The sequence below is a fragment of the Dama dama genome, chromosome 15, assembly GCF_033118175.1.
Source record: "Dama dama isolate Ldn47 chromosome 15, ASM3311817v1, whole genome shotgun sequence".
NCBI lineage: Eukaryota > Metazoa > Chordata > Mammalia > Artiodactyla > Cervidae > Dama > Dama dama.
The window spans coordinates 12014531-12027845 of NC_083695.1; the positions used below are offsets into that span (position 1 = coordinate 12014531).

A 13315-nucleotide genomic window follows, 5' to 3' on the forward strand; every position below is an offset into this window, starting at 1 on the left:
GAGAAACCAGAGATCAAATTGCCAACATCTGCTGGATCATTGAAAAAGCAAGAGAGTTCCTGAAAAACATCTACTTCTGCTTTATTGACTACAACAAAGCCTTTGACTGTGTGGATCACAACAAACTGGAAAATTCTGAAAGAGATGGGAATACCAGACCACCCAACCAGCCTCCTGAGAAATCTGTAGGCAGGTCAAGAAGCAATAGTTAGAACTGAACATGGAACAACAGACTGGTTCCAAATCAGGAAAGGAGTACATCAAGGCCGTATATTGTCCCCCTGCTTATTTAACTTATATGCAGAGTACATCATGTGAAATGCCAGGCTGGATGAAGCACAAGCTGGAATCAAGATTGCCAGGAGAAATATCAATAACCTCAGATATGCAGATGATACCACCCTTATGGCAGAAAGTGAAGAATAACTAAAGAGCCTCTTGATGAAGGGGAAAGAGGAGAGTGAAAAAGTTGGCTTAAAACTCAACATTCAGAAAACTAAGATCATGGCATCTGGTCCCATCACTTCATGGCAAATAGATGGGGAAACAATGGAAACAGTAAGAGCTTTTATTTTCTTGGGCTCCAAAATCACTGCAGATGGTGACTGCAGCCATGAAATTAAAAGACATTTGCTCATTGTAAGAAAAGTTATGACCAACCTGGACAGTGTATTAAAAAGCAGAGATATCACTTTGCTGACAGAGGTCCGTCTAGTGAAAGCTATGGTTTTTCCATTGGTCATGTATGGATGTGAGAGTTGGACCATAAAGGGGGCTGAGCGACAAAGAATTGATGCTTTTGAACTGTGGTGCTGGAGAAGACTCTTTAGAGTCCCTTGGACAGCAAGGAGATCCAAACAGTCCATCCTAAAGGAAATCAGTCCTGAATATTCATTGGAAGGACTGATGATGAGGCTGAAGCTCTAATACTTTGACCAACCTGATGTGAAGAGCCGACTCATTGGAAAAGACCCTGCTGCTGGGAAAGATTGAAGGCGGGAGGAGAAGGGGAGGACAGAGAATGAGATGGTTGAATGACATCATCAATTCAATGGATATGAATTTGAGCAAACTCTGGGAGAGAGTGAAGGACAGGGCAGCCTGGCATGCTGCAGTCCATGGGGTCTCAAACAGTTGGACACAACTGAGACTGAACAAGAACAAGATGGATAGGTAGGTAGATGTTTGATAGATACATATATACATACACAGATATATAGAGATAAATAGATAGATGATAGCTACTTAGTTGAAGATAGATGAGAGATGGAAGGGAGGCAGGAAGACAGGGAAGGAGAGAGAGGTAAATCGGTAGGTAGCTGAACACAGTGACATCAGTTGCTTAGGGTGAAGAAGACCCCCTTGTTCACCCTGTGCCATCTGCCTGAACCTCGAGCAGAGCAGCCTCCAGTGTGCAGCTGGCTCTCAGGCCAGGAGTTCCTCATTGCTTAGTTAGTTAACAGTTGTTATCGCATGAGAATTTTAAGTTTCAAAAATCACAGAAGTGATTTTCCAGGTGGGAAAATGCAAGGTAGGTTCCAAATGGAGCAGCGCCTGAGTATTTGATCTTTCTGTCAGGCGACTTGTCTGAACCAGAGAGGGGCTCGAGTCCGAGGGTGGGGGACTGTGGGGAAGGGGGTCTGGCTGGGGGGTTGCGCGGGCACAGGCTTTTAAAGAGCCTGAGATGGGCATGGTGGACAGGCTCTGACTCAGTGAGACGCCTCTTCCTTTTCGTACAAGTGAAGCCATGCCGGCACTGCGTGGCCTGAAAAAGCCAGCGTTCCTTCCATCCTCAGAATCCAGGCCCCATAGGTCGTGAATGTCCCCCATTTACCACCAGAGTCTGAGGCTGGGACCAGTCACAGGCTTCTGTGGCAGATGTCAAAGCTGAGTCTTCCAGAGCCCACACCAGCTGTTCGTTTTTCATTATTGCTTCTTAAAATTGCTCCTACCAAGGCCACTCTTGGCTTTGCCTGCTTTACAAGGTAACGAGGCATGCTGGGCAACAGCGCCTGTGGGCCTCAAGACCATGAGCCCCCACCTGCAGTCAGCGTCAGCCTCAGGCTCTGCACTCAGCTTTTGTCCTGCTCTAGAGACTCTGAGTCTCTAGAGTATCTGTTTGCTTGGAGCAAACCCACTCTGAGCCACTCCTCATCGCATGCCCCCCCATCCCACCACCACCCTATTGTACCAAGTGCATCCTTGCTATGGTCATAAAATGTAATAAGTAACAGTCCTCCAGTATATACTGTGTGCCAACCCTCCGCAGGACTCTGACAGGCTTCCCTAGTAGCTCGGATGGTAAAGAATCTGCCTACGATATGGGAGACCCGGGTTTGATCCTTGGGTCAGGAAGATCCCCTGGAGAAAGAAATGGCAACCCACTCCAGCATTCTTGCCTGGAGAATCCTATGGACAGAGGAGCCTGGCGGGCTATAGTCCATGGGGTCGCAAAGAGCCGGACACGACTGAGGGACTAACACACACACTTCCCTGTGCTCATCTTGCAGCCGAAGAAACCAGGGCAGAGAAATTCAGTCACTGAACAGAGAAGCTCAGTCACGGGGCAGAGAAATCACCAGCTAGGAAGCAACTGATTTGGGATTTGTAGTCAGGCAAGATGGCCCAGTGCCTGCAGTGCTAACCCCGGGCACGGCCCCGTTACTCTGGTCCTGGGACTCTACCTCTGCTCATCAAATGCAGCCTTTGTCCCCGAACGTGATGGAGCCACTCGCCCAGGCTCCTTCTTCCAGCGCTCATCTCTGCTGCTCCCGCGGTCCGGGCCCTACATGACTTTATCCCCTGGCTGAGGGCTCCTCTTACAACTGGTCTTCCTTGGGTTCACAGCCAGGCACAGCTGACACCCAGCCCTTCCTGACTCAGCTGCCCAGTTTCCTGTAGGTCCCACTGTGGTCTGGGCAGGTGAAAGGTTGCGGTTGCAAGCCGTGTGCCACGCCAGGATTTGTGGCCTCTGGAGGAGAGGAATTCGATCCAGGGCCAGAGACGAGGCTTGACCACTTGGAGCTTTTCTGTAGCAAGGCTTTATCCAAGTAGAATAGGAACAGGGAACGCTTCTAACAGAGACGTCAGAAGGGACAGAAAGAGTGCCTGCTTGCTGGTTTTTAGCAAGGTGTTTTATGTCTGTTGGCAAGCTGCTAACCAGATAAGAGAGACACCTCGAGGCTGAGGGAGTTTCACCAGGCCCCTCTCCCACAATGTGCATTTTTGAGATAGAAGGGCACAAGGTATGTCATCCCCGACCATAAAACAATGGACATGAACACTGGTTTGTTGAGCCATTATCAGCCCAAGGTTTGAGAAAAGACAAAGAAAAGGTTTTCTTAGACAGAACTGGTTTTGTCAACAGAGAAGGGGAAAAAATACGTCTGCCACTTGCAGTTTATTTCCTCCAGCTGCTTGGGGACCTCTGGCCTCCCTGCTGAGGCTGTTAACACTCTCACAGGGATGGGGCACGCGGAGCAGACACATGTCTCTCCCTGTGCTCTAGGACAGTCTGTGGAAAGAAGGCCTTGCATCCCCAGGAAGTTATCCTGAGACTGGTGCCCCCTGCGGAGGGTCAGAGAGCTGGGAGGGAGCCCACCACGCCCTCCCCACCCCCAAGAAAGGAAGAGCCACTCTCCTGCTCTCTGGCCATTCAGGCAGCCCTGACAACTGCACAAATCCTGAGTCTCTTTTCCCCACACCTGCCAGGTGACAGTGTTTTAACTTAGGACATCTTTCTGTTGAAGGATGGCTTCCGTATCTCTCAGAACTGACCTGTGTTCCTTTGCTATAGGGCCACTGTAACAAAGTACCAGAAACTCAGTGGCTTCAACAAAAGACTGCCTCCCAGCTCTGGAAGTCCAAAGTCAAGGTGTTGGCAAGGTGGATTTCCTCTGAGGCTGGGAGGGAGAATGGGTCCCTAGCCTCTCCCCTGGTTTCTGGTGGTTTGCTGGCAACCTCAGGCATTCCTTACCTTGTAGAAGCTTCATCCTGATCTCTGCCTTCATCTTCACATGGTGCTCTCCCGTGTGCATTTCTGTGTCCAGATTCCCCTTTATCAAGGAAATTATTCACCTTGGAGTAGGCCCCCCTACTCCCGTATGACCCCATCTTAAGGAATGATACCCTCCACAGCCCTGTTTCCAAACAAGGTCACCCCCTGAAGTTCTGGGATTAGGACCTCGGCGTATGGCCGGCAGGTCCCAGCTGAGCCTCACCTGGCCTGCAGGGCTCCCCGTGACTGCCGTCTCCGGACTCTCTGTGACCCGCTCCTGCTGGTTCACACCCCCAGCCTTAGAAGCCCCCCTGCCCCTCACTCATCCCAGGTGCTGCTCGCCTCACAGCTCCTGCTGCTGCTTCCTCAGGCTGGACGTGCTGCCCCCAGCTGGACTCAGTCCCCCGCTCAGCCTCTGGCCAAATGCCGCCTTCTCAGGGAGGCCCCGGCCAGCCGGCCAGCCGTACCACTTGCCTCCACCACCCTGCCACTGGGTCCCCTGGGTCAGGGCCTGGGAGCTGCCCTTCCCCGTAGGAGGGCAGCACAGCGCTGGGGGTCCGGGGGGCTTGGTGACGGCCCTCACTTCCCAGGGTGGGGGGCATGAGCACACACGGAGAGTGTGACCCACTGTCCCCACACTGCCATGCCTGACGAGGGGCCTGTGCCTGTGTGGACGGCACATCCACCTCCACCCACACCTCCCAGCGGCTCCTTGCCCAGCCTCAGGCCTTGGGTACACACACCTGCAGGAAGGCCCAAGGCTCACCTAGGGGGGGAACCCTGGGGCAGGTCTGGGCAGGCTCTGGGTTCAGTCCAGGCCTTCCAGAGAGCCTGGGGCCCATTGCCTGGTGGCAGGAGTGTGGGGGAGCCGGTCAGCTTGTCCCTTGTCCCCGCCACTTCCTGGTCCTGTGGGGAGAGATGTAATGGGAAAGGGGGTGCCGAGTGGAACCCTCTAAAGTGCCAGGGGGTACCCAGGGCTAAGGTGGTGCTCTGCACAGGCCTAGTGATAGAGCAGACTGTCCCCTCCCGACTCAGCCTTTCCCGCTAAGTCTTCTCTGGAGGCTGGGTGGGGTCTCAGGCCCTCGGGTCATGGAATTTCCAAGTGGAACTCAGCAGTTGCCAGCTTCCGTCCATCTCAGCCAAGAGCAAAGAGCCGAGGGCTGCTGATCCCACCCACCAGCTTGACCTTGTGCCCCAAGCCCCCTGCCGGAACCACTCATCTAGCTTTAGAAGATTCTCCAGATCCAAGGCTGATCCTCTCCTGGTGATGCCTTGAGGACACAGTGCTGGCCACACCGAGTGGGCCTAGTCTTGGGGAGAAGGAGGGCCCCCAGAGGCAGCTGCCTGTCTTCCCTCCCCCAGAGGAGGACCACGCCAGGTCCCCCGCAGGCTCTGCCTGCCCTGGAACATCCAAGCCTCTCCGATGCAGCCCAGCTGGTCCCCACCCTTCAGGCCATCTGGCTTAGAGGCCCTGATGGGGCCCAGTGGACCGAGAGGCGCGAGTCCAGGAGAGGGAACAGCACAGATGGCCCCTCCTGCTCTCCGGCTCTGCCCAGCAACCCCACGACCCCCCTACCTCAGCAGCTGCCTGGGGCGAGCCTTCCCCAAAACTCACCAGGGGACGTCGCAGCCACTAGCATCAGCCAAACCCCCGTTCTGTGTGGCTGGGCAGGGCTGGAGTCCAAACTTGCCCTCAAAAGGATGAAGCGTGTGAGACGGTTTGCTGGAAACCAGTCCCTGAGGCTCATAGGCTCACCCCGAGACAGGAGGGGAGTCTGAGGACATCTGGGGCAGGGCAGTCCCCCAGGAGACATCTGGAAAGGCCCAGAGTTGGTCTCGAAAGAGACAACCTGCCTCCCTGACACACAGCACAGACTCCTCTTCCTGCCCCTGGAAAATGAATCGCCCCTGGTTTTTACTACCACTGTGGTTAAAGCCACGTGGGGACATCGGCACCTTTGAATGTGGTTCATGGCACCCTCCCACTCCCTGGGGAAGCTCAAGGCCAGGACCCCATCGTCCCTTCTCTCCATGACCTTGGCAGTTAGAGACACGCCCTCCTATAAGTAAGCACCACGTCAGGGTCTGGGAATCACAGAACAGAGCCCAAGATGGGAAGCTTCCTGTGGGCTCCCCGGCTGCATCCCTCAGCCCCTGATAAACACAGGTGCTCAGGAGCACCCGTGCTGTGCCTGAGAGGAGAGCTGCCTCCTGGCTCAGGCTTCTCAAGCCCAGCAACACCCGCCTCCCCCACCCACACCAGTCTTCTCCTCCTCAGCTGGTGCAGAGAGTGATGGTGGTGGGGCTTCCCTGTTCTCTTGGCACAAAGCTTTCAGTTACTGAGGCCCCGAGTGCAGTAGCCGCTGAGACCTCAAGGACACAGGCCCCCACAGGGAGCCCCACGTAATGATGGGCAGCCCTGCCTGGCTGGCCAGCCTGGCCTCAGCTTCCTGTACCTGCCACCAAAGACTCTTCCCAAACGATGCAGCCAGTGGTGCGATGCCTGAAGATTCCTGGAAGAGGGAGGGCAGCTTGGGAAGCCCCCACACCCCGCCACTCCCAGTAGGATGGTGTCCTGTACTGGGCAGATGTTGGGTTTCCTTTCAGCCTCCGGCTTCTCTGGCCTCCTTCTCACCCTCCCTTCAGCTGAATCAAACCAGTGCATCCACAGATTCCAGAAAGGAAGCCAGGAGCCTGCTCAACCAGCGCAGGAAAGTTAGAGGCTGGTCTCCAGTCTTGGGAGGATGTTCCTGATCCTGGATCTTTGTGCTTGAGCTGGAATAAAGGAAGACAGCTTCGCAGCTCCCTCTCTATAGCTTCCCCATGCCAAGTCTGCAGGGGCACATGCCAGGGGGCTGGAGAGGGTTCAGCCTGTAGGTCGAGGCATTTTGAAGCTTCCCACATGCCGTAGGAGGGAACCACACAGCCAAAGGTCGCGAAGTCCCCGTGCGGCTTTAACCACAGTGGTAGTAAAAACAAGGAGAGAATTTCATTTTCCAGGGGCAGGAAGAGGTGTCTGTGTGCTGGGGGTTGGGGAGGCAGGTTGTCTCTTTCTTATACAGCATCGTTCTAATAACCACGAAGCCCTGCTGTGGTTGCTTAGTTGCTAAGCCGTGTCCGAGTCTTTGATCCCATGGACTATAGCCCACCAGGCTCCTCCGTCCACGGAACTCCCCAGGCAAGAATACTCAAGTGGGTTGCCATTTCCTCCACCAGGGTATCTTCCCAACCCAGGGATTGAACTCGTGTCTCCTGCATTGGCAGGCGAGTTCTTTACCACTGAGCCACCTGGGAAGCCCTAAAAAGCCCTGTGCCCACCCAAACTTGGGATAGGTCTATTCCTAGTCAGGGGCTGAAGAAGCTCTGGGTTTCAGTGCGAGGTGAGTTTTGCAGCCTGAGTTCTTATTTGCCAGTGTGCCAAGCAACAAGCCTGCAGAAAGGATGCCGTCAGAGGCAGGGCAGAGGGTGGAGGCCACCACATGATGCCACGCAGGCCACCAGGGGTGCCCAGTGCACTGCAGCCTGCGGGAGGGAGTCCCCGGGGCAAGTGCCCAAGCAGGGTATGACACGGAAGCCTGGCTAAGCAGCAGTGACCGAGATGTTCTCAAGGGTGGGTGTGGACCAAGCTCTAAGAACAGGGATCTTGTTTCACTCACAGTGCCCAAGGCTCAGTGCCCATAACTGGGGTCCCAATTGTTCCTCCCCCAGATCCTGCCTCAGTTCCCAGCTGAGTGTCCCCATCCTGGTCCTTGCTGGATTCTCAGAGGACTGGGGTCCCAGGTGGCCACACCTCATGCCCGGCAGCCCGGAGCTCACTGTGCAGCCCCAGCGGTGGCTGATAACCTGTAGACTTCTCACTGGAAGGGGACTCAGCCCACTGGTGGAGGCTGGTGGCCTGGTGGCTCAGAGAAGTTAGAAATTCATAACTAATCACCAATTCAATGGACATGAACTTGGGCAAACTCCAAGAGATGGTGAGGGACAGGGAGGCAGCTTGGCATGCTGCAGTCCATGGGATTGTAAAGAGTCAGACACAGCTTGGCAACTGATCAACAACAATAACAAGTAATCTGACACCCCAATTGGACAGAAAGACTATCTCTTTCTAAGGATTCTAAGGATTTGCACCACCACTTTTCATCAGCCTCTTAATCAAAGTGAAAGAGGAGAGTGAAAAAGCTGGCTTAAAACCCAACATTCAGAAAACTAAGATCATGGCATCTGGTCCCACCGCTTCATGCAATAGATGGGGAAACAATGGAAATCATGACAGATTTTATTTTCTTGGGTTCCCCAAATCACTGCAGATGGTGACTGTAGTCACAAAATTAAAAGACACTTACTCCTTAGAAGAAGAGCTATGACAAACCTAGATAGCATATTAAAAAGCAGAGAGACATTACTTTACCAACAAAGCTCTGCACAGTCAAAGCTATGGCTTTTCTAGTAGTCAAGTATGGATTGAGAGTTGGACCATAAAGAAAGTTGAGCACCGAAGAACTGATGTTTTTGAACTGCAGTGTTGAAGAGGACTCTTGAGAGTCCTTTGGACAGCAAGGAGATCAAATCAGTCAATCCTAAAGGAATTCATTGGAAGGACTGATCCTGAAGCTGAAGCTCAAGCTCCAATACTCTGGCCACCTGATGCCAAGAACTGACTCATCTGAAAAGACCCTAATGCTAGGAAAGATTGAAGGAAGGAGGAGAAGGGGACAACAGAGGATGAGAAGGTTGGATGGCATCACTGGCTCGATGGACATGAGTTTGAGCAAGTTCCAGGAGTTGGTGATGGACAGGGAAGCCTGGCGTGCTGCAGTCCATGGGGTCACAAAGAGTCAGACACAACTGAGCAACTGAACTGAACCACCACTTTTGAGATAACAATCAGAGAGAGAGGAATAATGCCGGAATAATGAACCAAGGAGGGTAATTTATATAGAATTTCAACTCAGGCTCTTAGGAGGTTTGCCCTAGAATCGCTTATAATTTGATAATGAAGTAATTGGCAAAATAAGTTAAACTACAAAATAATAAGTAGCATGAATGCATTCAGTTTGGTTTCTTGTTCCATTTGCAAAATTAATTAAAAAAAAAATCAAGAGTAACCAAAAAAAAAAAACCTCAAGAAAATCTGAAGCAATTTGGGGAGAGGGTTACCCCATCTTGCATAGAACACAGACCAGTCCCCTCTGACACACAGACGGGCCTTTGTCCCTTTGTTACTGAAATGAGCTAAGTCCCCCACCAAGTATGGGTGGTCTCTCCAGCATCAAAATCACCATCTTGTGGATGACTGTGGAGTATTTTGGGGGCAGCAATCAGCGTTACAGGATAAATCAGAAACAGATGTTTGGCCTTGCCAAACTGAATAAACTAACAAATCACCATCTCTCTTCTTAATTCTGATTCGTCAGGGTCCCTTTCTCCCTCTTTCTTCCTCTGCAAGAGCAAGTACTCAGCAGGGACGATCAGATGAGCCCCAGCCTGGGTAGGGCCCCAGCTGCCTCACTCACCCAGGGAACCTGACTCCAGTCCCGCACTGTGAGCACCCCAATTTCTTGGACGGGCAGGAGGGAGCCAGGTGGGAACCCCAGTGCCCTCTGAAACTCGGCGCCCGCCACCACAGTGGGCAAATGGCACTAACGTTAAAGTCAGGAGGCCCCTTTCAGCCAATCCAGGGCAGTGGGAAGAGCAGGGCTTGGGGGGACCCAGGGGATGTCCACAGTAACGTCTCTTCCCATATTGAGTGCAGCAAGTCAGACAGAGAAAGAGAAATATCCTATGACACTGCTTAAAAAAAAAAGGTACAAATGAGCTTATCTACAAAACAGAAATAGAGTCACAGATGTAAAAAACAAACATGGTTACCAGTGGGTGAAACAGGAGCAAGGATAAATTGGGAGATTGGAATTGACATATATGCACTACTATATATAAAAGAGGTAACTAACAAGGACTATACTGTATAGCATAGGGAACTTACTCAGTATTCTATAATAACCTATATGTGAAAAGATTCTTAAAAAGAGTGGATGTGTGGATGTGTATAACGGAGCCACTTTGCTGTGCGCCTGAAGCTAACACAAAGTTGTAACAACTACGTGTCTGCTCAGTTGCTTAGTCAGCTCTGACTCTGCGATCCCATGGACTGTAGCCCACCAGGTTCCTCTGTCGTGGGATTTTACCAGCAAGAATACTGGAGTGGGTTGCCATTTCCTCCTCCAGAGGATCTTCCTGACCCCAGGATCAAACCCTCATCTCCCGCATCTCCTGCATTGGCAGGTGGATTCTTTACCACTGCGCCATCTGGGAAGCCCATGTAAATCAACTATATTCTAATAAGTTTTTTTTTTTAATTAAAAGGTGTCACTCATGTGGTCCCATGGACAAATATAAACATTTCAGCATCACCAGATTCCCTGTTAATAATTTGGGAACTTGGGATGAGTTGACAATCCTTGAGTGTACCCACCCACAGCCCTCTCTATTTGTACTAATTGAATGTAACTGAGCCACTTCAGGAGACTTGTGAGTAGGGCAACTGGTAGCACTTTGACATCACTAGCTGTTCCCTTCAAAATAATATTTATTTTTATTATTCATTTAAAAATTTTAAAAATTTAAGTACAGTTGATTAGTAGTGTTGTATTAATTTCTGTTCTACTTACAGCAAAGTGATTCAGTTATACATTGTACATTCTTTTTTTTTTCCTAGTCTTTTCCATTATGGTTTATCATAGGACACTGAATATAGTTCTCTGTGTTACACAGTAAGACCTTGTTGTTAAAATAATATTTTAAAATTAGACCCTCTGGGCTTCCCTTGTAGCTCAGTTGGTAAAGAATCACCCTGCAATGCAGGAGAGCTGGGTTCCATTCCTGGATCAGGAAGATTTCCTGGAGAAGGAAATGGCAACCCACTCCAGTAGTCTTGCCTGGAGAATCCCATGGACAGAGGAGTCTGGAGGGCATAGTGCATAGTGCATGGGGTCAAAAGAGTCAGACTTAATGACTAAACCACCTGGTGATTAAGTTAAGGAATTCAGCATTCCAGCAAGCACAAGCCTTCCTCCACCCGCCTGGTCTCTACAACTGCAGAGGTGGGTCCAGCACTTTAAAGCCTCCCCACTCACAGCCCCCAGAGATGTGCCCAGACCAAATCCTTGGGCAGTCCAGTCCCTTGTGTCAAAATGGCCTTGTTTCAATGATTCTCAGCAAGAGATAGGCCAGGAGTGACCCCCCGAGGGGGAAGGATGGCTGGCCAAAGGGAGCTGGGAGCCCCTCCAGTCCACTGGGAACCCAGACAGACATGGGAACCTGGGTGACCCTGTGAGCCTGAGGAGAGCTTCCTCTCAAAGACCTTGATCTTAAGGGAAAGCTTTTGAGAAAATAAAGGCCACAGTATGTGTGGCTCAACCCCTTTTTTTTTTAACACCCGTTTTTGAAGGCAACTACAAATGATCTAAACCTGAGTGTTTTTCCTCATGCTTCCAGGGGACATGAGACCTTGGTGTGAAAGCCAGGACAAGCTGGGGCAAATTGGACAGGTCCATACCCCCGGCTGCTGCTCCCCACAGCAATGCCCACACCCCACCCTTCAGTTCTCAGGCCTTAGTGGAGGCCCGGCCTGGGCTCCCAGCCCTCCGTCCCGGCCCAGAAGGCGGGGGACAACCTGGCTCTCTGGGGTTCCAGAGAAGGCCTCCCACCTCACCTCGAAGACACTGACTTTAGGGACCACCTGCCATGGCAACCTGGTCTGCTCTGCTTTCTTTTTCTTAATTTCCCATTTTAGAAAGCTCTGGTTAACTAGATGAATGACCTTTTGAATGCTCCTGCTTTCCCCTTCTTTCTCTTTAATTCCCTGTCTTATGGGTTTTTTAATTTATAGTTGATTTACAATACCGTGTCAATTTCAGGCGTACAGCAAAGTGATGCAGTTGTACATACATACTCTGTGCGTGCGTGTGTGTGTGCACGCGCGTGTGTGCACGTGCGTGTGTGTGCATGTGTGTGTGTGCACACGTGCTCAGTTGTGTCTGACTCTTTTCCATCCTATGGACTGTATGTAGCCCACCAGGCTCCTCTGTCCATGGAATTTTCCAGGCAAGGATACTAGAGTAGGTTTCCATTTCCTCCTCCAGGGAATTTTTCTGACCCAGGGATCGAACCCATGTCTCTTGTGTCTCTTGCATTGGCAGGTGGATTCTTTACCACCTGGGAAGCCCAAACATATATACAAACATTGAGCTTTCCTGGTAGCTCAGACGGTAAAGCATCTGCCCGCAATGCGGGAGATCCGGGTTCGATCCCTGGGTCGGGAAGATCCCCTGGAGAAGGCAATGGCAACCCACTTCAGTACTCTTGCCTGGAAAATTCCACGGACTGAGAAGCCGGGTAGGCTACAGTCCATGGGGTCGCAAAGAGTCGGACATGACTGAGCAACTTCACTTTCACTTACATATATGTGCTTTCTCGGATTCTTTTCCCATATGGGTTATCACAGAGCATTGAGAAGAGTTCCCTGGGCCGTACAGTAGGGCCTTGCTGTTTACCTGTTTTGCTCTGCTTTCTTTTAAAGGCAGGAGAAAAGGCAGGAGTCAGTCCGCCCAGGCCCACAGGGCCTTAAGCCAAACGCCGCCCGTCCCGCGCGCGTGCGGCCCGGTGGCGGGCAGCCGCCCGACCTTCCTGCAGACGTCCACGTCGGTCCACGAGCTGGCGCCGCGGCGCTCGGGCAGCCGGCTGTCCCTGTGCCCCTCGGCCGCGTCGCTGCACTCGCAGCCCCCAGCCGCCCCTGCCGCCGGCCCCCTGAGCGTCCGAGAGCGGGCCGAGGCCCTCCTCAGGTCCAGCCTGGGCTCGTCCACCAGCTCCACCCTCAGCTTCCTGTTTGGCAAGAGGAGCTTCTCCAGCGCGCTGGTCATTTCCGGGCTGTCTGCTGCCGAGGGGGGCAACACCAGTGACACCCAGTCTTCCAGCAGCGTCAACATTGCCTTGGGCCCCTCGGCCAGGGCCGCCAGCCAGTCCACACGGGTGAGGGGCTAGGGGGCGGGCAGGGCTCCTGGCCCGAGGACCCGGGCGCCCTCCTGCAGGCTCCCGTCACCTCCCCCTAGCGTTTGCAGAGTAACAGACCAGTGGTGAGATAGGAGCTGGAACGTCTGCGCTCTGAAGCCCACAGGAGACATCGCCCTGGTCCTGTAGTAGTGGCGCCTGAGCAGGCGTCATTGCAGGGAGCCTGAAGGCAGAGTCCCCTCCGCCCTGAACCCGGGCTGTGGGGGCAAGCTTCCATGGGCCCAGGTTAAAGGACCGGTTGTGGTCCTTTTC

The 13315-nt window shown here is 52.5% G+C and overlaps 1 protein-coding gene across 1 annotated transcript in view; it reads left to right on the forward strand.

Moving 5' to 3' along the window:
• PCNX2 (pecanex 2) overlaps positions 1-13315 on the forward strand; it is a 300345-nt gene that overhangs the window by 284907 nt on the left and 2123 nt on the right. Inside the window, exon 33 of the mRNA XM_061162994.1 lies at positions 12576-13024. Within this exon, the coding sequence (XP_061018977.1) occupies positions 12576-13024 (449 nt within the window). The remainder of the gene's footprint in view (positions 1-12575; positions 13025-13315) is intronic.